The 22478-nt window shown below is 39.4% G+C and overlaps 1 protein-coding gene across 3 annotated transcripts in view; it reads right to left on the reverse strand.

Moving 5' to 3' along the window:
- The window catches only part of kdm4aa (lysine (K)-specific demethylase 4A, genome duplicate a), a 29379-nt gene that overhangs the window by 2707 nt on the left and 4194 nt on the right, over positions 1–22478 (reverse strand). For 2 of the 3 annotated variants that reach the window (XM_055024107.1, XM_055024108.1), the window contains exons 7-21: positions 10362–10465; positions 9484–9621; positions 7615–7847; positions 6843–6994; positions 5804–6147; positions 5334–5430; positions 5064–5248; positions 3724–3928; positions 3505–3581; positions 2537–2592; positions 1578–1686; positions 1117–1305; positions 816–986; positions 471–590; positions 61–153 (exon numbers count right to left, since the gene is read on the reverse strand). In XM_055024107.1, the coding sequence (XP_054880082.1) occupies positions 61–153; positions 471–590; positions 816–986; positions 1117–1305; positions 1578–1686; positions 2537–2592; positions 3505–3581; positions 3724–3928; positions 5064–5248; positions 5334–5430; positions 5804–6147; positions 6843–6994; positions 7615–7847; positions 9484–9621; positions 10362–10465 (2273 nt within the window). The remainder of the gene's footprint in view (positions 1–60; positions 154–470; positions 591–815; positions 987–1116; positions 1306–1577; positions 1687–2536; positions 2593–3504; positions 3582–3723; positions 3929–5063; positions 5249–5333; positions 5431–5803; positions 6148–6842; positions 6995–7614; positions 7848–9483; positions 9622–10361; positions 10466–22478) is intronic. The other variant, XM_055024109.1, reaches the window with a different exon arrangement.

Genomic DNA, 22478 nt, shown 5'->3' on the forward strand with positions numbered 1-22478 from the left:
GCATTGTGTAATTATACGCTACAACATTGGTTTGTTAAATAAAGGTGAATTTGAACTAACCAGTCTGGATTTAACTCTCTTGGGAAGTTCTTCGTCCAGAGTATAAACATCATCTCTCTTGGCTGTTAGTTGTGAGCCATCTTCAAATTCCACCTGTGGTTTGGAACAGCAGCATATATTAACATGTATTCTTTCACAATTGTAATATTTTGATTTCATTTTATTTGATAAATTATCAAAAACTGCAAATAATTAATTAGTTAATCATCCAAAATATCTCATGGTTTTGAGATTTTGATTTAACAATAATCAAAGATGATTTTTTTATTTGTATTTTGTACCACAAAACACTCCCTTATACATGGAATCGTCTCCCTAAATAGACAATAAATTATGCAGTTCTTGCTAATAAGAACATAAAGTCCAAGATTATTTGGACACAAATTAAACAAACAAAAAAAAATACTTACCAAGTACATCTGAATAATATGAGCTGCCACAAACTTGGCCCCGTAGACCAGCCCATCTGTCCAGCGCACCTGAACCTCTTCACCCTGCGGTGGGGGGCCAAGCTGAGTGCAGTCTTGATTCTGAGCAAAGAAACACACACAAAAACTCATCAGTCACCTTTAACACTTTCAGGTGTTAAAGGCATACCTTTAGCCTAAAGCCACATTTAGGCTAATCCAAAAAACTGTTGTCTCGTTTCTAAATCTCAAGATAAACTTATTTAAATTCAGGTAAAATGAACAATGCCCTTTACATCTCTGCTTACTACTCTAGATGTTTTTAATGCAAAGACAAATAAAACATACCACAATGTCCTCCGGGAACAGGTTGTCACTGAAGGAGCCGTCATCAAAGTTGACTTCATAAAAGGTCTCTTTTGAGAGCTGAACTACATCACACTGATAGTAACGGCCATTCTTGTGCTTACAGATGACTTTTTGACCCACAGTAAGCTCATGCATTGCTGCCTTATTGCGCTGCAGCAGAAAAAGCCACAAGTAGCATTATTAATGCATACATCATACTGAGTAAGGTCCATTCTAAACTATAAATAGATCAAAACTAAACTCATGTTGAAGAGAGAAAAGATCCTGTGCAGCGGTTTACCTCAATCTGAGCAGGACCTTTGTGCCGACAGCAGGTCACGTGAACCACAAAGGGCCAATCATCTGGCTGCATGAGTACCCCAGCAGCCTGGGCGCAGGTAGGGTGGTATGCAGTGGGACAGCGGCCATGAGAGCACTGTACACAGCAGCCAGATGCCTTTTTCACGCGTTTCTTGCAGTAGTAACATTTCTGTGAAATGGAAAAACAGCAGCCTGGGCTCAACATGCCATTAAGGATAGCAAAAGAACAGAAAATATCCTGTCTTGTTCCCGTCATCAAATGTTTGTCTTTACTGAGTCAGAGCTGAAAACATGTCTGAATGACAAATGCCCACTCCTAAAGCTCACTGTTTTTTCACACAATTTAGCTTGTTAAATACAGAAGGTTGTATTTGGGCTTTAATACAAAGTTGTTCCTTTTATTTAATATTTGCAGCTCGTGGTGACACCATGTGAACTCACCAGTTTAAATCTCTGTAGAGGGATTCCACTCAGATCCACAGGACTTCTTTCAGCAATGTTGACAAAGCGCGCCTCCATTACTGCCACAGCACACAGCACATGTACCCACCTACAAAACACACAACACTTTGTGATGCTATTTATTCCAACTGGTGCATTAACCAACAAACTTAAAAGAGCAGTATTATGGATTTTCCAGGCACAAAGTGGTGAGGTTATGCAATAAAATGGTACTATGTTACCTTCAGTTGTTATAAAATGAAATCGGGCCTCTGTCTCTTTAAGAAGCTCCTACTTTTTCCGACACACTGCCTCAGCATGTAATCCATGAAGCTGTTTACAACAATTCTCAGATGAGTTAGACTGCCAAGTCGTTCCTATGATCAGCAGACCTACAGTTCCACAAAGTGTTTGCTAATTGCTGCTGTCCCTAGTCTGGAGGAACTGAGTGTGGGAGTGGTTGGGAGGGGTGCTCTCTGAGTAAGAAGTTTGGCTGGACAATGCAGGTCCAAGGAGGTGCTTTGTGGTAGCAAGTGTTTAGGCATCCCTGAATGGCTGCCAGGAGAGATTCAAAGCCCCCTCAAAAATGGCAGAAAGAATCAAAGCAACATTTAAGGTATATTTTTTGAAGAGTGTAAAACAATGCAACATGATAGAAAACTTCAAAAAAGTTAATTTTACATACTACCCTGTTTCTAAAGCTCACAAATGGCTTTAGAAACACAATATGTTCACAATGTGGACTTTTCTATCTTCTACTTTGTATTCCAAACTCACAGTAGCTTTAGGGGCTAAAAATCCATTTATTTTGCCTCTGGCATAGATTAGGTGAAGTTATTAGCTAAATGTTTGCATTTACATTTTCTGGTTTATTTCCCCCTCATGTTGGCTCTCCCCTAAAGAATTCTGGCGCCCCCTAGGGGAGGCATGCCACACACTTTGGAAAGCCTGGAACTTACTTATCATTGGTGGTTTTATGTAGGGCTCCACCTCTTAGCAAACACAGGCAGCAACTCTGCAAAAAGAAGAAGTCTCATAAAAGGGTCCAGTCAAAATCAAAGTAACTTTTGGAAGCAGTAAGATTATTCTTTCTCTGCTGGCATTACACGTTCTGGAGATGAAAACTTTGAGACAGTATTTACTCAGAACAATTTTCACATGGCACAGATCTACTAATATATAATCTTGACAATCTTGATGTGAGATAAAATAATCTAAATTTCTTTTGCATTTAAAAGAAAATTGAAAACCATTACGATGAAGAAATGTGGCATTTTTTGTGTTGTGTATCTTGTTTATTTTTGTTGAAATATCCTGATAATAGGATATTTCAACAATATCTGTGCTGACTAATTTTCTTCTTAAGTGAGAAGGGTCAGACATTACAGGTTTGTATTTTTCTCATCCTTTTCATTGATGACTTCTTTTAGAGCTTACATGAACTGTTCATAATTATTAATGAGAGAATAAAAGAAAAAACTAAATCACTCAAAAACTACAACTTTTTATTCAGACTGTACATATACAATGCTTCATTTTACAGATTTCTTCAAAACCATGATGCATAGATAATTTAGATAAAACAAAATTAGATATAAGATTAAAAAAAAGAATTCTAGGATGATTTCCTTAATAACGGGAAAAAGTTTTTTCCATCTACTGTAATGGACAAAAATGATCATTAAAAACAAATTTTTGTATTTACACGGTGCATCTTTGTCTGATGTTAAAATTTGTTGGGTGACCTAAAATGTTTAAGTGTAACAAAAGGAAAAAAATGGAAAGACATTTTAAGGAAATTGATTCTTTTAGCACTAAAAAAACAAAAGAATCCAAGAGACATTCTCAAGCTGAATTTATGCGATATAACACCTCTCACAAAGTCACTCTCAGGAAGAACCAAACGGTCATTCATTTTAATACCAACCTCATTCATAGCATTGGCCTCACATCGTGCACATTTCCACTCGCTGCTCACACTGGCTGGGTTCACACCGTAGCAGCCTAAATGATGCACACACACACAAACACACAGGAAAGTAGGGATTATAGGGCATCTATAGCTGAATCATTTAAGAGTTTAGAGCATATGGCACTATAAAACAAAGTTATGCTGTGTAGATGTAAAGCGTGCTGGTGTACTGACTGGTGTGAACCCAAACACTGCACTGTGAGCAGCTGATGAGGAGGCTGGTTCCATCTTCCTCTAAATAATGTGCAACGGGTTGTTCTTCACACTCTGTGTCTTCTTCTGTGGTGATGGTGAAACACATTTCTGGGATGAGAGGCTTGGTCTGCATCCTCCCACCTGCACGAACGACATGACTGTCCACGCCGCTGGCACTCTCTGCCTGTGGGAAGACACAGGAAGGAAAGAAAGACGGAAGTTTTTCTTTCCAACTTCTTGACTGCTTCAATTGGAGAAAAGTTTCCCAATTTCAAAACTTTGGCTGAAGCGGCGCTTGTAATTCTAGCCTTCAGTGCAGTAGCAGAGACCGGATTCATCCTCCAGATCAAAACATGACACATTTGATTCTCTACTCAGCTTGTTATATAATAACAAGCTTATTCATTTGAAATGAATTTATTTCATTCAAATGAAATATAATTGAATGACATTATCATAATTTAAAAAATTGATAAAAATAGTTTGGGATTTTTTTCACCACATTTGACAAAATGAAGAACAATGAAAAAGTCTAGCGCAGTGATACCTGCCCGCTCAGATGCCAAGTAAAATACCATTTTTTAAAGCAGATTTGTTACAGGGACTTTTCTGAAAACAGAAAGCATGTAGGATATGCTACTGGTAATATGATATGTTACTGGTATGCATTACTTTAAAAGTAAAAAAAACTGTGAATCTCTCTATTACAACATAGACCCCAGCAGACAAGCATGGCCTCTATATGCAGGTTGCACTTGTGCAGTAGGTGCAGATTATATTCAGGTACACTCAATAGTCTGGAAATTACAATATTTCATATCCCCAGAATTAAAACATTTCAAAAGAATTGTCTTAATGCAGTTATTGCCATGCTGAGAGGACTCAGAAAAATAAAGTCTGTCATTCTTAATTTGGTATGGAGACAAAAAAAAATTGACAGGTATTTTCTCAACCTACATAAAAAGAGAACCACAGACGTTTATGAGTTTTCAATCAAGTGTTTTGCAAAAGGAGAAGACATAGCAAAGCACTTCTTCAAGGTGCTTTGTCCTCCCGCCGCGGGATGTGGAGGGAGGACAAAGGAAGATCTACACACAGGCCATTCAAGGAGAGTCCCAAGATAAGAAGTAGCTGCAGCTTCAAGGTCTAACAAGTTCCTTCTCTCTGGGATGTGAATACTAACTCTATGAATGAAAAACAAATCAGTAAAACTACAAATGTAAGAATGATAACAAAACATAATTATTCTAACAGAAATGCTTCATGTCAGAGTCAGAAAACCGCTCAGGTGTTGTGATCGCTCTGATTGAGAGGAATACCTGTTGATGTGTTTGGAAGAGCATACAGATGGAGCAGTATGGAGGCTTGGAGCCCATGTGCTGGTTGTACTCCCTTTCTTTCTTCAGATTGGGAGGGCTATTCTGCCACAAATGGGTCAGAGGTTTGGCCCAGTTGTCCCCTTCCAAAGTACCTGCCTCCACTGGGGGAAGCTCCTCTAAGGCGTCTGGCAGAAAAACAAATGCATTCATTAAGTTTCAATATTCAAGTGAACAAGAAAGATGAAAGAAAAACTTCATGTCAGGACAGACCTTTTTCACTGCTGTTATCTTTCATGTGTGGGGGGCGTGGCAGCTGATCTGGATTACATTCCAGCTCTGCATTAGGAGGCAACACTTCTGCCACTTGCTGGAAGTACAGAGAATTAAAACCAAAAGTCACATGTTCTGCTAAAAGGTAAACAGTATGAACAAGTATTATTACAGAAGATCACCGAAAAGAAATTATTAAAACTGTCCATAATAATAATCATCAGATTTAGGGGATATGAATTTCGCACATCTTAAAAAAACATATCAACTTGTGTTTGGTCACATCTCAATACCCGCAATACCAACTGAGTATTTTAACAACAAATATTGTTGCTATGTGTTGTTGATGTAGAAGTATAGTGAGATAATTCATTTATCAGAAACAGCAGCACTACTACAGGTTAAAATACTTGAATTATCTGGATTGAGGTAGAATCACAGATGCCAACACTATTCCATTCTCTACTCACATGTTTGGTGTCTTCTTTTTTATTACTGTGTATGGCCTGTTCTTCCTCCTGCAGCAGGATTTCTTCTCCATAGTCTCCTTTGGCGTAGCTATGAACATGCAGGACATCAGCAGGGCTGAGTGTTCTCTGAAACAGTTTGTGCACAGGGATTTCCACCCGAGGCTCCACATCGCCCTCTGCATTTCCTTCTACTGGCAGAAGAGAACTCATGTCTGCAGCCCGCCCACCATTCTTGTCCTTTCTTGCATAATTTTGTCTGCTTGAAGTTTTCTTGTTGGCTTTAGAACTGTATTTAGGTGGTGGTTTCACTTGCTTCTCCAACGAACGTTCTGACTTGGGTTGTGCTGTGTTGAAAAGGAAACACTTTATTACAGCTCTGTACACTGATTTAGGTAACTGATTACAAGTTAATTACAAGTTAATGATAAAGATGCAGCTTAGAATACACATACATGACATTTTGATTCATTGTCTCTAGAAATAACTTCAACATCAAGGACACAAGAATTTTAAAAATGCTCACCTTTCACTGGGATTTTATGTGGCAGCTAGTAAATAGTAAATGACCTGTACTTGTATATCATTTTATGAAGTCCAGAGGAACCCAAAGTGCTTTAAACTACATTGAGACATTCACACACTAATGGTGGCAGATGATGCACCAACTAGAGATGGTCTGCCACTGAAGCCTGTGGTCATTGTATGAAAAATGTGAGGAGAGTTTAGGGGGAGTAAATCCTCAACTACTTTTAAGGTGTCTGGACAAGAATGCAAACCTTGGATGAATTCAACTTGGGACAATGTATTACTATAAAGCACTAGTATCAGAGGAGGATAGCATGCAAATATTTTTAGATCACCCTGTGGTGTCAATATTTCTAATTCTACCTATTAGAATGAATGTAGGATCCAAACAATGTGAAAGTTTTTTTTATTTTATTTTATCTAAGGATATGACAACCAGGCGAAAAGAGGCTAGACTAAAAAGGCAAAAAAGTGTCAGAAAGACAAGAATAAATTGAAGAGTTTGGCACCTGACCTGAGGAAGCTGGGACTTTGTTGGGAGAACTCTTCCTTGGTAGCTTGGGTTTCTCAGGCTCTACCCCCTCCTTGACTCTTACATCACAATTGTCTCCTTCAGAGGTCTGGACAGGTTCAGGTGGACGTTTTTTCCCACTTTGAGGATTTGAGCTGAATCATTTAAAAATGTTAAGGACACATCTAAGACAGTTTTTTAATTTCACAAAAGGTTTAAGATGATGCCAGCTGAGAAAATTAAATCAAGTATTACAGACAGATTCAAAAGCAATGCTCAAAGATCTTTACAAAGTGTCCAGGGATTGACAAACTTATTTATTTATTTAGCTCTAGTGGCCTTTATTCAAGAGGCTCAGGCATCTGGTCAGGATGCCTCCTGGACGCCTCCCTGGTGAGGTGTTCCAGGCATGTCCCACTGGCAGGAGAGCCTGGGGAAAATCCAGGACATGCTGGAGGGACTATGCTTGACTAGCCTGGGAAGGCCTTGGGATTCTTTCAGAGGAACTGGAACAAGTGGCTGGGGAGAGGGAAGTCTGGGCCTCCCTTCTTAGGCTGCAAAGTATTTTGAATGATTTGAACATAGGTTCACCCTTTTGACATGCAAGTGGAGGCAGTGTGCAAAAGTGGCTCAATGTCTTTTGCTATGACCAGATATGTCAATTTTTTAATTTTTCATATTTTATAACACTTAGGGAAGACTTGTTAACATTCTCCTCTGTAATAAAATAGTCACAGAATATTGAATAGAATAAAAGAGTAGAATAAAACAAGACCTTTCGTCCTTCTGTGCAGCAGACGTTAGCTCCTCAGACGATGCTTCACTGGAAATCTTCTTACAGGGATTGTTTTTTTCTTTTCGGAGAAACTCAGCAGCCTCTGGAGTTGGTTTCAAGTGGTCAATGGGAGTGTCATCTTTCCCTGCTTTCCACAGTTTGTAACGGTCTGGCTGAAACTTGCGTACAAATGCATCCATAGATATCTTCACCATATCTTGACGGCAAGAACACTGCAGACACCAACAGAAAACATTTTGTAGCTTAAAGCTAGCCAGTTGAGGTCTCTGCCATTGTTAGATATAGTGTGTTAGTAAGAAGTTTAGAGTAGTCTGTATTGCTGAAATTGGTCATTTTGGTCTTGAAATTAAATATTTTCCAAGTTTCCACATTTGTATAGAATTTAGTGGTGCCTTGCCACCTTGGTGGCCAAGGGTTGGGTTTGGGGTATGGGCACAAATAACACTCACAAACTTGCTGAGTTGAGTTTTGTAATCTTGTAGCATAATGGCTGAAACTGAGAATTTTATCTTTGCACAATCACAGATAAGAACCTTTCTGTGTGAAAAATATTGGGGGAAAAAATTACACAAGTTACACATTTTTAAGGTTTTTTTACAAACACAAAACAAAAATCTACACATAAAACTCTCAATTTCTGTCACTTGTGTGTGAGTTTTAACCTCCAAGTTAAAATTTTGATCAGGGTTTTGTCTCCTTCAGTTGACTGGTCGATGACAAATGTAGCAATAGATTCAGATTACAGAGCTGTTGTGGGATCTGATAGGCCGAGTCAGACATCCGACTCCATCCTTATACCGCTTTGACTGCATAATCCTTTTTTTTTACTCCAGATGTCCAGTTTTACTCCTACAGTGGTTCTACCCCTGCTTTGAAGTTAGTTTTAAGTTAATTATGTGACAGACAGTCTTTTTGTGATTTACTAGAGCCAGGAAAGGCTTTCTCATCAACATTGATTTTTCAACTGACTCATGCAACACAGCAACATAACTGGGATCTAAACTTAAAAACCAAAATAGGTTTAGTTATTTGAGTTTATTAATGTGGAAACTGTAAAAGCAAATTTGGAGGACTGTATCAAAGTAAGACATTTGGACGAAAAACAATGTTGGACATGCACAACTTGTATTGCATGAGTACCTTAGATTCTGTATAAAGTATTAACAAGGAGGAGAAACACTGGCTGTGCTTAAACTAATTTCCATTAAGTGATCATGGAAAAGCAGATGGTGTATGAGAATCCAATCTGTAATCAGCGACAGGCAAAACGTGAAAAAATCTATTTTGTGTAATACAGTGTCCCTGTCACATGTGTGAAGGTACCAACAATATAGAGGTTGATGTTGGAAGCATAGATGGAACCATGAAAACAATATAGCCTCTGCAATAATAACAAACTTTGTGGAACTACATTTGCATAAATTCCTCAGCATAGTGGGCTTTTAGAGACACTGTACGTTTGATGGACTGAACTGTCCATAGGCCTGACAGCGGCAAATGGGAAAAAAAACACAATAATGAGCTTCATCAGATCTTAGGTGCTTGTTAAAAGATGGTTTGTGCGAATAAAGGTACATTCACCTGGAGCATGTTAAAAGCAGAATACCTAACGCTATTGTGTCAGTTTAAGGCTCAGATGAATAAATGTCTGATTTAATCCTATTGTATGTAAGATTAATAAACAATATTTATGACAACTGGTTAGCTTGTCTTTTATTAGTCCTTTTGGTATGTCGCTTTGATTTACTCCTTTGTGTCTCAAGGCAGTGCCATGACCTCAATACTTGCAAGTTAGACATTTCATTTTGACCTGCTTTACTTGTGTAAAAGAGACTGTAGATAACATACCAATTTAGCTTGTTTTCCATAATCAATCCATCGCTGTGTAGCAAAGTTGGTGGACTCAGCACAATTGAAACCGTGGTTGAAACCAGCATGATAAGCAAATGGAAAAGTCACAATGAACTGCCCAGCTTCCTGAGTGACCTAACATAGCAGGAAAAAAAAGAAGATGCATTTATATTCCACCTGACTTTTCTTATGTAGTCACTGAAACATGATTATCACTCATCAGTTAGAGGCTTTGTTGTAACAGACCCTGCAGAGAGGACAGTCATCAGCATCGACAATAACTCTTTAATTAAACAAGTTGTAAGACTATTTTCCCTTTGGGATGAATAAAGTATTTTTGAATTGGACCCCACATGATTTGTACTTGACTCACCCTGCAGCTACAACAACTGACAAGATGGAGCTGAAAAACATTAAGCAAAAGCTAAAAAAGCGAGAGAAGATACTGCTTACTCAAATGGTGGTTTAAAAACAAAAGCAGTAAAATCTGATTTAAAATAATATAAATCAGCATGGCTTATATGAAAATAATATAAGCCATGATTAATGTAAGCTTAGCTTACATCAATTATTGGAATTCGTTTCTTAGACCGGAACCCAGTTCCTCCATTATTATTATTATTATTATCATCATCACAGTTCTGATTACAGACACTCTCAGTGAGTGCCGGTTGGAGACATCCTCAAAGGAAGCGGATCCAAGTGGAAAACCATTTGGACCAACCCATTGATATATATTAATGGAAGCTTTGCTTATATTAAGCATGGCTTACATGGCTTATGTTCAGCAGGCTTTCAGTTTATGACTTGTGAAAAACATGTTATCATCTCTGTGGAGATGAAAACATGGATTACCTTCTCATAACGTGGATTACCTTCTCATATGGTATACCATATTTTTTGAGGATTGAGGGTGAAATTAAAGTCATCTTGTGCCGCAAGAAGGCTTCACAGCTCTGAGCATTCCCAGGAAAGAAACCTGGAAGAGAAAGAAAAAACTCAGATATTTTAATAAAGCTAAAGCTATCCATTTGAATACTCTTCTTTGAAGAGGAACTTCCTGAGGTGAAATATGCTCTGCTGCTGACGCTGTGGCAGTCATTTATTTATTTTTTTTTACATAAAGTTATGCTTGTATAACAGTTACAAATGTACTTTATTATTTCTAATTCATGTTCTATTGAGTATTTATAAATTTTATTTGATTTAGTTATATTTATTTGTATATTTATTTCTCATAACAAAAGGAAATAAGGAGACATGAAAAACATCATGATCAACTATAATAAAAATACCATTTGCAATGTATACATAAGAAATTTAATTGGGCAAAAGTCAATAACAAACAAATGAATTGAGAATAGAAGAATAAAAACAGAGGTTGTCATAACCAGGGTTGTTAAACAGATACAAGCAAAAATTTCTATTTTTTTTACGGTGTCATTTATATTATTATGAGAGACTTTTGTTGGTAGAGTCTTATACATAGAAAAAAATAAGATGAAACTATTTAGTCAATCAACTTGTAAATTTTCCTCTAAAATGATAGATCACAGTCATAGAATTACATTATCAACAATTTGTGAATAGAGCAAAACACTTAGCAAGCTGGAGGTAAATGTTATCATTTAGTTTGGTTGAGAATAATTTTTGCACTGTCAATGAATGACTTCTAATAGATGCCAGCGGAAAACAGTAACACCTTCATGAACTCAGAGGTGCAAACTGATGAATAAAGAGGATGGATGCTCTCTGATAAAATATTTTTTGCCATCTTCCATGTTCTTTCAGCAAACAGCTGAGACAGAGTTGTTTTTGGTTTCACCACTATTTACCTGCTGTTATACCTGTCATTGAAAGTTTTCTTAAAAGATTGTCTGTTATTCTGCAGCTGAGGAGATGAAAAGTTCAAACTTGAGTTAAAATGTTTTAACTTGAGTTGAGTTAAAACTCAAGTTAGAATGTTAAGTTTTAACATTTTAACTCAACAACCTTTACCTAACTTAGAGGTTGTTCACCTTAAGATCACTGGGTCTTCTTAAAAGATAGTCTCTGAGAACAGTTCTTAAAGATACAGTGTTTTCATCAAAGTTGAGCTGTCCAAGAATGACACAAAATTTAAAATTTGCCACAGTTTCAACAGGTTGGCCAACTAGTGAAACTGGAATCACTTTCAGGTTTTGACTGTCATTTAATTAGCTTTACAGCCTTAAGAAAATGAAAAGGTGTGTTCTTTTGTGAGGGAATTTGTCTTTTACGGTTCCACTAATACCAGAATTAATAATAAAGACTTTGTGGTATTGTGAAGTAAATAAAAGAGAAAACTTCAAATACATGCCGAGAGTGAAAATCCTTCCTAAAGGTGAAAATGTACTACAAATTTCAAAAGAAAATAAAAGCGGGAGGCCACTGATAATATAGGAAATAGCGCCCCCTTCACTACCAGAGTGCAATGGCCCCATTTCCAAATAAGGTGAGTCTGACAGTGGTCCATCCCTCCCTTTTCTGTTTGCTGCAGAAAGGGGCCACAAACTGTACTTGCAACCTTGTGTGGAATTCTGTTCCCGTGTCGGGAGCGCTCACTGCAGCCAGAGTGGCGGGTCCGGCGGATCTGACCGTTTTCACGTCGCTTCTGATCGATTTCTCCGTAAAACAACTCATATAATCATGTCAAGGTTGTGACAGTCAGTTCAATTGGTAGCTGCTGTTTAAAAAAGGAAGCAATAAATAATAATAAATAAATAAAAATAAATAAACAAATGAGGGATTCTTGCACTGTTTTTTGTATTTTTTTTAATTGCCAAGAGAATCAGTTTTTTCCTACTTTTGTCACTCAAGCCTGACTAAAAAGTCAGTCACCAAACAGTTTTCCAACACAATTTGGAAAACTGTCAATTTAAATTGAATTTATAATTTTTTATTGCTAGTATAAGAGGGTGGAAGCTGACTGACAGAAGGACATGAAGATTAGACTTCCTGAAATCTAATGTCATGTTCCAGAAACATGAGTGTTTCTGAAAAATCCCATTCTAATCTTCAATGTGACAGATTAATGGATAAGAGAAATTTCTAGTTGCTAATTTTTAGTGAAGCGAGGAACAAGCATGCTGATAATTTAATTAGCTGCCATGTTATAGTGGGGGAACAGATTATTTCAGATGGGTAAAATATTTGGTTCCCCAATCCTAATTTTGGCAAATAATGAACACATGTTTTCAAACTTACAAGATTTATTGTTGATGATGAGAAGATTGTAGTTAAAGATTTTCAAATAAGTTAATTTGTTCCCATGGTATGTAGGGGAAACAAATCATTTCAGGAGGGTAAAATAATTGGTTTCCCCCTCATAACTTTGGAAAATAAAGAGTAAATATTACCATATTTACAGGATTTGTTGTTGATAAAGAGAGGAATAAACACAGTAAAAGACTTGCAGGCACATACATTTTTTTCCCATTTTATGGAGGGGAAATTTCACACAAGACCGGCTCTCGTAGCTTTGTTGTTCTGTGCTGCTGAGGCCAAGTCGAGGAAAAGTCCGCTGCTATGATATACATTTGTTTTCTGTGTGGAAGTAGTTGTTCATGTAAAGATCTCTGGCAGATTTTGTTTCTTATTATTTGTTAGTGTGTTGTGTAGCAATTTTGATCGGTATTGTGGGTTTATTGGACAGTTTTACTGTCAGTTTTCTTTTGGTGCGAACATGTCCCCAAGTCTATGCTGGTCCAGCGCAGCTTGTTTGAAAACTTTTTATTTTTATGTTTAGGGCTGGAGTGCAGGGAGAGAAGTGACAAGAAAATTCCACCCAACCGTCTCCTCGGGCTGCCACCTTATCGTGGTGGAGAGGTTTAAGTGCCCCAATGATCCTAGGAGCTTCACTGTCAGGGGCTTGAAAGGTCCTAGGCAGAAAGGTCCTACGTCAGGGACCAGTCAAAGTGCAGCCCGAAGACCCCAATGATGATAAATAACTTTGGATTCTGTGTTCCCTTGCCCAGACGCAGGTCACCGGAGCCCCACTCTGGAGCCAGGCCTGGAGGTGGGGTACGATGGCGAGCGCCTGGTGACCGGGCTTTTACCCATGGAGCCTGGCCGGGCTGAGCCTGAAGAGGAAACCTGGCCCCCTCTCTCAGGGGCCCACCACCTGCGAGAGGGGCCAAAGGGGTCAGGTGTGATGTGAAGATGGGAGGCAGCCGAGGGAGGGGGCCCTGGAACCAGACTCCTTGAGAGGGGCTCAATATACTTCCACTCTAGAGTTGCCCGTGGTGAGTGGGCATACTTGTTCACGTCTGTACATTGGGATTTACCCCGGTAAATGAGAGAGTAGCCTCCCTCTGCCTATGGATGGGGGGACGGGTTCTGACTGTTGTTTGTGCTTACGGGACGAACAACAAGTCAGATTACCGACCCTTCTTGGAGTCCTTAGAGGAGGTACTGGAGAGTGCCCCTCCTAGGGACTCCCTCGTTCTGCTGAGGGACTTCAACGCTCACGTGGGAGATGACAGTGAGACCTGGAGGGGAGTGGTTGGGAGAGTCACTTCCCCCAATCTGAACATAAAAATTCAGATCAGGTCCACTGTTTTTAATCTTCTCCTCAGAATCAATGGTGCAATCGTACATTCTGGCTGAATGATTTCCACGAACACGGCAATAAGACCCGTTACACTGGTGCAATAAGACCCTTTGGATCCTCAGATCAGCTCGACGCTCTTCGCCATAGTTGCTGTGCACCTGACCTCATGTACAGTTTGGGATCCTTTCGTGGTCAGGTCAATAAGACCATAAAAAAAACTAAAAAAATGTTTAAAAATTTATGGTGTGCTTTTTTTATTTCTCATTTTCTCTCATTTAAATGATAGTTCTGCTTTGTTTTTTTTCTTTAATTGGAAACAATACTGTGGTACATTTTAGTTTTAAAGGTAGTGTTGAAATAGAATTTTAAAGTAGCACAATAGGTACATAAGTTAACTTTTACGTTAAGATAAACTTAGATACAAATCCAAACTAAGACAACTGGTGACTCTCTGAACTTACATAAATTCCTAATCAGAAAGCAGTCTTATACTCCTTAAGGAACATTTCAGACAGGGAGTGTATTGGCTATCAGGGCAATAAATTCTTTACTCAGGGTTGAATAGTTCAGGCAAACACTAAAAACTATAGAAGTCCGTTACAACATATAATCAAACATATTGGTATATTTCTTTAAGCATTAAAAAGCATGTTTTGAATTAGTTAGTTTTAGATCCAAACTTATAGTCATTATTTAGCATTACATTTTGTGCAAGCTTGATTAAAAATACAAACTACTTTCTTGTGGAATCATTTGAGGTAGAAAACTAAAACAGACAGAGGTCGTAAATTTAGCTCAGGGAGATTGCAGGAGACGCCTGGTACGGCAAAGACCCAGTTTGACAATCCATATATCTGCCTTTGGGGCTCTTTAGCAGGAGGTAATAAAATTAACATTTAAGACAGCCCACACAAAGGAAAGGACCACACCTCCTAATGCATATATTCAAATGAGGAGAATACACATTCTCATAAAATGGTTTGTTTCACAGCAGAAGTTCGAATCTCTTTGTGCTGAGTGAGAGTTTCCCGGAAGATGCATCTTTTGTTTTTTTACTCAGTTAATTGTTTCTGTTTTGTCATGTCTTGGACTTTTGATAATCTAGGTGAGATGCTTATTGTAACATTCTTCTTGCATTGAATTTCTCTGGATAAAACTCTGGATATCTGAAGTCTGACGTCGTATGATTGCTCTTTTCTCTCTCCACACTTACACAGACACAAGAACCTAGGACAGAGGAATAAATTAACAAGCTAAATCAAGTTATTCCTCTTTTTAATTCTTAACAGTAGCCAGTGTGTTAGCATGGATCAGTTTACCACTCCTAAATTACCTAAAGGTCGGGGTGTGTGGTTAAATCGTACTTCTGATAGTGGAGCTGTAGGACATTCAAAACTCACATATGATGCTAGTGCAGAATCAGGGCTAGGTCAGAGCCAAGGTTGTACTGCTATTGATGGGTTCATGAGGGAAAATGGACCTTGGCACAGACCTTATATCAGATATCCTGATAGTACTATAGTACTACGACTAAGACAACATGTGTTGCATCTGTCAGTGGGACCGACTCAAACTGCCTGTAGTGAACCAGGCATGTAGCAGAATGATGAAGTTAAAGTCAGAGGTCTTCTATGCAGCCGAAGCACTTCTGTGTTTAGGGCCCAGGCGGGTTTTTCCCCCAACTATTGCGAGGACAATTATGGAAATATAAAATTTTTTTCTAATCTCAACATCAGACCTACATTTTCATTTACAAACCAGTAAATGAAAACATTATTCTTGCCCATAATTTGATAGAGGGCACAGATCTGCCCCCTCCTCCTCACCATGGACCTGGTGTCTAAACAACATGGAGACAGAAACTGAGAGTTATTATTAGACTGAGGGCAGCCAGACTAGTTCATTTTGATCAATTATTATATTTAGCTAAATATTATTGCTGAGGGGCACAAGCAGGCCTTCTGACATACAGATAAAAAAAAATTGGAAATAAATAAAATAAAAAAACTCCAAACAAACAAAAACTCAAAAAGCCCACTAGGGGTATAAAGAATAAAAGTGACAGGAGCTTCTCACATATAGATGAAAAGAAAATTTACAATTCCCTGGAGGTGATGACTCTGACTATTGTTCGAGCTGTAATTGGATTGACTTGACTAAAATGCACCTCAGAAAACAGGACATACCTACCTGTGGTCAAGGAGAAGAGAACATGTGCCACTTGATAGGGAAAGCCAAGGATGTGGTGCAGATTGCATTGTGCAGTGATCCTTCACTTAATGTTAGAAAGAATCCTGAACTGATATATGATGTTCTTCTCCATTACTTCAGTGAAACCTCATCATGTCTCTCCCTTGCCGATTTCTATGCTACTCTCCCCAGACACAGGGAGAACCCTGTTGATTATTGGATAAGACTAAACAAGGCAGTGGACTTAGCTCTTGAGCGTCAGCGTAAACGTGGGAAACAGACAGAAAGCATGATGAAGTGGCTCTCCTGTTCGTCAAACACTGCTAACTCTGTGAACATTCTGATAAACAACAATTCCTGAGCTACTACATGAATTCTTCTCTGAAGTGTATATAGTCTCAGCATTTGACATGTCATCAGTTTGGGAGTTGGTGGTGTGATCTGCACTGCCTTCCTGTGAATACAGGTCCATGGGTTTCCCTTAGACTGGGAAGGATTTTTCATAGGGTAGTTTAGTTTGGTGTGGTCAAGGGCAAAACAGACGAAACACAGTCTCTTAGACATGCAGTGCGAAGTAGTGGTGTGACTTGATTCATTACAGACTTTGCAACCTGCCTGTCTGTTGCACTGTTCACGAGGTGCACGACGGAACCTTCCATCCCGGGTAGGATGAAAAGTATTATGTTGCTACATTCTCTCCATCTGCTGAAACTGAAACATGTCAATAATTCGTGAACAGCCTCTCCTCTGTCACAACTGGCACTGAGTCTTTGCTTCGAGCGTCCTGGGGACCATAACATTTGATTTGATTTGATGGATGTGGTGGACTTTGAGTTAAGCCTAAATGTGCTTTTGATGTGGAGATGGAAGCATATGGTTGTAAAATGGTGGTTCTAAAACTCTTTGTGTTGCCAGCATAAAACACATCCAGCATCAATCCAAGCAGTGCGAGTCCTACTGGAAGACAGTGTCCACCCCTTGTCCTTTTAGGGATCCAGAAACTGAACGTTTCCTGTCTATGTTGTCTGGTCTTAATCCATGGAAGGATGGAAATGCTCCTGTTAAGGTCGGTACTATAAAGTGTAACTCAACTACCTGCCTTGAGCTTGGGTGAGAGTATCTTGTGTGAGGGAAACTACCCAGAAACACTTCTGTTTCTCCAGGCAGCACAATCATGACAGAGCCCACGTCATCCCGCTCGCACCCCGGGGTGTTCTGGTTGCAAAGTTTGTGACTACATTGTGGGGAGACAGATGGGCTCCATTAAAGCTTATCAATATGTCTGAAAGTCTTGTGTTACTGAGATGCAACACAAAGCTAGCAGATGTCAACCCCGTTGAGGTGCTGGAAGACAAGGATGGTACAGAGTGCTCAGAGGTTCGACTTGCTAGTTTTGGATAATCTATCATGTCACCTCCTGCAGATGACAGGTTGGTAAAAGACATATTATTCAGATCATTTGAGCTCAGTGATATCGAGTATTGTGAAGTTTCTGAGGACTGCAGGAGAAGAATGGCTAACCTTGTTTTGCAGTATCAGGGTTTATTTTCCCACCACCATCTTGACTGTGGTGAGGCGACGAGGTATGCAGAGTGCAACCTCTCAGAAACCAGACCTTTCCAGTAGGTATCGGCAGTCAATTTTTGTTCTTTAGATTTTTAGTATTCTAAATGCATTTTTTATTAAGTGTATTACAAGAAAAGAGCAGAAAAAAGTTCATCCCTTTATGTCTAGCGATTTTTGAGATTTTGTGGGGTAGGTGTACCTTGCCACAAACCCAGCTTTGAGTAGAAAAAGATGGGGTTTTTGAAAACCGAGTAGACACTTATTTGTAATGACATTCCTAAACATGTATAAATCATATTGAAAAACATACAAATGCACAGTATAAATAGCTTACTTTTAAAATTAAGACTTTTTAAAAAATGTCATTTTTGAAAAATAAAACAAATTTTAATATTGACCCTTAACAGCAGACATGGCATTTTTGGGATAACACATGAAAAATATATTTTGAAACCACGCCCCAAAAGCTATGTTGCCCAGCCTGCTGTTTGGTCTTAACAGGCAACATTTTTGTAGGGGTCTAGTACTGTTTAATAAATATTTAATAGGCCACAAAAATGTTTCCACAAAACATTTGTGGAAATGTTTTCATTACAGACTTTGCAACCTGCAAATTTTTTTTTTGAAAAATTGACAAAATTTAGTATTTTTTGACCACTCTCTAAATTTGTACTTTGTATCAGATGTCAATAAAACTTCTCTACTACAGGTAAATTAGGCTGCTGAATAACATAAAGGCATCCACATTTGGCCATCTTTAATAGTTTCCTTGATATTGCTAGTAGAAAATATGGTTTTTTGTTTGTTCTTAAAAAAAATTTAAAAATTAATTAATTTTAGAGAAGTTTTGACATGCACCAAAATGTTTATTTTTTTTATGCATTTCATTGAAACTTCCTTCCTAGATGTCAATTAGGCTGCTACATCAGATAGAAACATTCATTTATGGAATGTTTAGTTGCTTTTTTTTTATTTTGCTGACATAAAATAGATTGTTTTGTTGATTTCTCATTTCATGGAAAATGAAAATGATGGTCCTACTACCGATCATCTGAAAAAGTGCCTAAGAAAGTACAGTTTTTCAAGAAAAGTGTCCAGGACATATTATTTTAGTTAAGATACAGTCACTTCATCATGCCGACTCCCAGATGATGATGCCCTGGGCGGTTGCCCATGCCACCCATATCAGAAACCGCTACTGAGCATGTGTGCTGACACGCATCATGTGCTTGTTGCACAAATCGCACAAAAGCAGCACAAACCTAAAAGACACAAATACAGGTCATCATGGGCATACTTCCAGTGGCCCATAAAAACAGTGGATCTAATCCACTTTTTAATTTTTTTTAAAATTATTATACCAAATAATAATGACAGGGAAGCAAAGCATACTTGCGTGAGGATGGATAACCCCATGTTCAGGTGAGGAGGTGTCTGAAGATGGTGTTTACCAGGTTGCAAAGCCACAATTTGAAACTAGTTCCCAAAAAGTGTTTCTTTCTAAGGAGATCTGTTAAGTTTTTTGGCAACATTGTTGATGAACATGGTGTTTCAACAGATTCAAGTAAGGCTGAGATCATCGCCAACATGACAGCTGCTCAACTTATGGAACCAGCTGCTGTGACTCCACCTCAGAAGCGGATAAGATCCTTTTTGGGGATGATAAACTTCGATCAACATTTCGTGCCCAGGTACTCTGTCATCGCCAAGCTGCTGTTTGATCTGCTAAGGGGCGATAGAAGGAAAGGCATTCATCCATTTTCTTACCCCCTTGTCCCTAAGGCAAACATCATCAGAATAAACTGCCATCCAGATAGTTGAAAGCCTGTGACTGGACTATCACACAGGAACAAGTCTTCGAACAACTGAAGTCCTCAGCACTTGGGTGAACCAAGCGCTGTCTTGGTTCACCCAGATTTCACCTGTTCTTTTGTGCTATCCACTGATGCATCTCTGGATGGCATATGTGCTGTTCTGTTTCAGGTTCAGCAGGGTGAGACACGAGCCAGGCCCATTGTCTTTGCAAGTCTTTGTCCCGGTCACAAAAGAAGTACCCAGCTCACAGGTTGGAGTTTCTGGCCTTAAAATGGTCCATCTGTGACAAGTTCAGCCACTGGTAGAAAGGCAACAAATTCACAGTATGGACTGATAACAATCCATTAACTTATATTCTGACTAAGCCTAAACTGGACTGTTGTGAGCAACGCTGGGTGGCTATATTCGTGAGTTACAACTTTGATACCAAGTACATCCCGGGTCTGCAGAATATTGTTGCCGATGCACTGAATCGTGAAAAATTTGTTCGGGAGACTGTTGGCCGCAGGCTGCTCACTGAACCCTATGCCAGTCTTCTCGCTGAAGTTAGAGATATGTCAAACTTCTCGATCCAGTACCTTTTGATCATTCAGTGGTCAGAAAGAATCCTCTTCAGTGAGTGTTAAAGCTCAATCAGCATGCAGCCCACTAAAACTGCACCTTCAGTCTGTTGCAATGGAAGATGTGTCTGCTGTGTTACACTCACAATTGAAGTGGGATGCTGGTGAGAGAACCCGTGCCATTAAATTGGTCCATCATCTGCCTCAACTCATTCCATCTTGTCAAGACATCTTCCCTGCCTATTCTGTGAGACAGTTGGAAGACAGAACTCTCTCTCGTGTTCTACACTATGTTGAGAGGCGTAGAAGACCCTCTGGGAGAAAGAGGTTCACAGAGTTTGTCTCTGTGACAAAGTATCCAAAGCATTGGGATAAACTACCTGTTTGAAAAGGTGTGCTATACAAGATTTCTAGGGACCAGAAAACCAAAGCAAAAAGATTCCAGTACATTGTACCTGACTCGCTCAAGACTGAGGTACTTTATGGAGTTCATGACAGAGCAGGTCACCATGCTCATCCAGCCTGAGGGTAGAGCTCCATTGAAGACTATAACATCAACCAGACAGCTTGGACACGTATGTATTGAGTTTTAGTCAGCCGAAGATTCCAAAAACAGATTTCTTGATGTGTCAGTGATTACTGACCACATTACAAGAATGGCTCAGCCATTTTCATGTAGAGACCAGACAGCTAAGTAGGAGGGTTTTCTGAGACAAAGATTTCTGTGTCTTTGGCTTTCCTGAGAGAATTCATAGTGACCAAGGAGCTAATTTTGAAAGTCAGCTGATTTGTGAGCTCCTCAGGGTTTCAGGTGTCAGAAAGTCACACACACTCAACACCATATCCTCCGATGGGGAACGGAAGCGTGGAGCAGTTTATTCGAACCTTGGGTGGAATGATCTGTGCATTGTCCCCTGAAGAGAAAGCTGACTGGCCGTGACGTTTACAGACACAAGCCTTTCTGTATAACTGTGCAGTTCATGAGACAACAGGTTATCCCCCCTTTTACCTCATGTTTGGCCATGTCCCTCGCCAGACTGTTGATGCCCTCTTTGATGCTGTCCTTGATGACTCTGCTGTGGGGAACTATGACATGTATGTAACATGTCTTACCAACAACGTGAGGGAAGTAATGAAGATTGCTAAGGACCATGCTTCAAAAGGACAGAGAAGACATGGTCAGAAAGTCAAGGCCACTAGTATTGCCATCAGTGACAGAGTGCTCTTTACCAAGAGGAAAGAGACTGATTGCTGACCAGTGGGAATCAACTATCAACTCTGTGACAGATATTAATCCAATAACACATCCGTACAAGATCTGGACAGAAAATGGTGGTTCATAGGAACATGCTGATGCTTGTTAGTTTCCTCCCAGTGGATCCCACATGTGAAGTATCTGATTCTGCCTTCTCACTCTCTGCTAATGCATCCTCAGTCCCGGAAGCAGATGGCTTTGGAGAAGATGGGGAAATGTTGCATGAGAGCGACAACAGAACCTGGAGACAAGGCTGGCTTTGATTGTGGCAATGTTGGGGACTTACCTGGGTGGTGAACCCTTTGCCTGATCCAGAGCCTGTGGATTCCGAGAGGAGAACCATTGAATTGATAACATAGCTGTCTGAGCCAAATTCATCAGTGGGGGATGTAGCTGACTTACAGAGCATGACCTCCAGTCCCAAACACTGGTCGGTCTGTGGGAGGTGACTCTGCCGCTATGACCGTAGTGAACATACCAGTGGACGTAAGGGACCGAGATCCCAGCCTTAGTATTGTGGGCCAGACAGACCCAGATCCCAGCCTTAGTATTGTGGGCCAGACAGACCCAGATCCCAGCCTTAGTATTGTGGGCCAGACAGGATGTCGGTGCTTCCGACATTCTGCATACTGTTGACCAGACTTCAACTGTACACTATAATGACTATACTGCACAGACGGAAGTTAGGTCTAGATTTGGTTACCTAGTAAAACCTGTAAACAGGCTCATACAGACTATGTTGTTCAGGCAGGATGTTGTTCCAAATAATTTTGATATTAAAGCGGTTTGCTAATCAATATTCCAAGCCTTTATTGATTGATCTCTTGATCAGCCAGCCTGTAATCTTTTTGGGTTTGACATTTTTCTTTGGATGTGATTTTACAACGTTCCCTACTTCTGTATTGGAATTGAACAGCCTCCTCTTTTTCATCTCAACATCACTTTCGTCTCGAGGCAAATTCACGCTTCAGCTCGTACCATCTTCTTCATCACACAGCAGTCCAGCTTTTCCAAACCCGTTGGTAAAAAACAATTA

Source organism: Poeciliopsis prolifica, unplaced genomic scaffold, assembly GCF_027474105.1.
Source record: "Poeciliopsis prolifica strain line A6 unplaced genomic scaffold, Auburn_PproV2 SCAFFOLD115, whole genome shotgun sequence".
Lineage (NCBI taxonomy): Eukaryota > Metazoa > Chordata > Actinopteri > Cyprinodontiformes > Poeciliidae > Poeciliopsis > Poeciliopsis prolifica.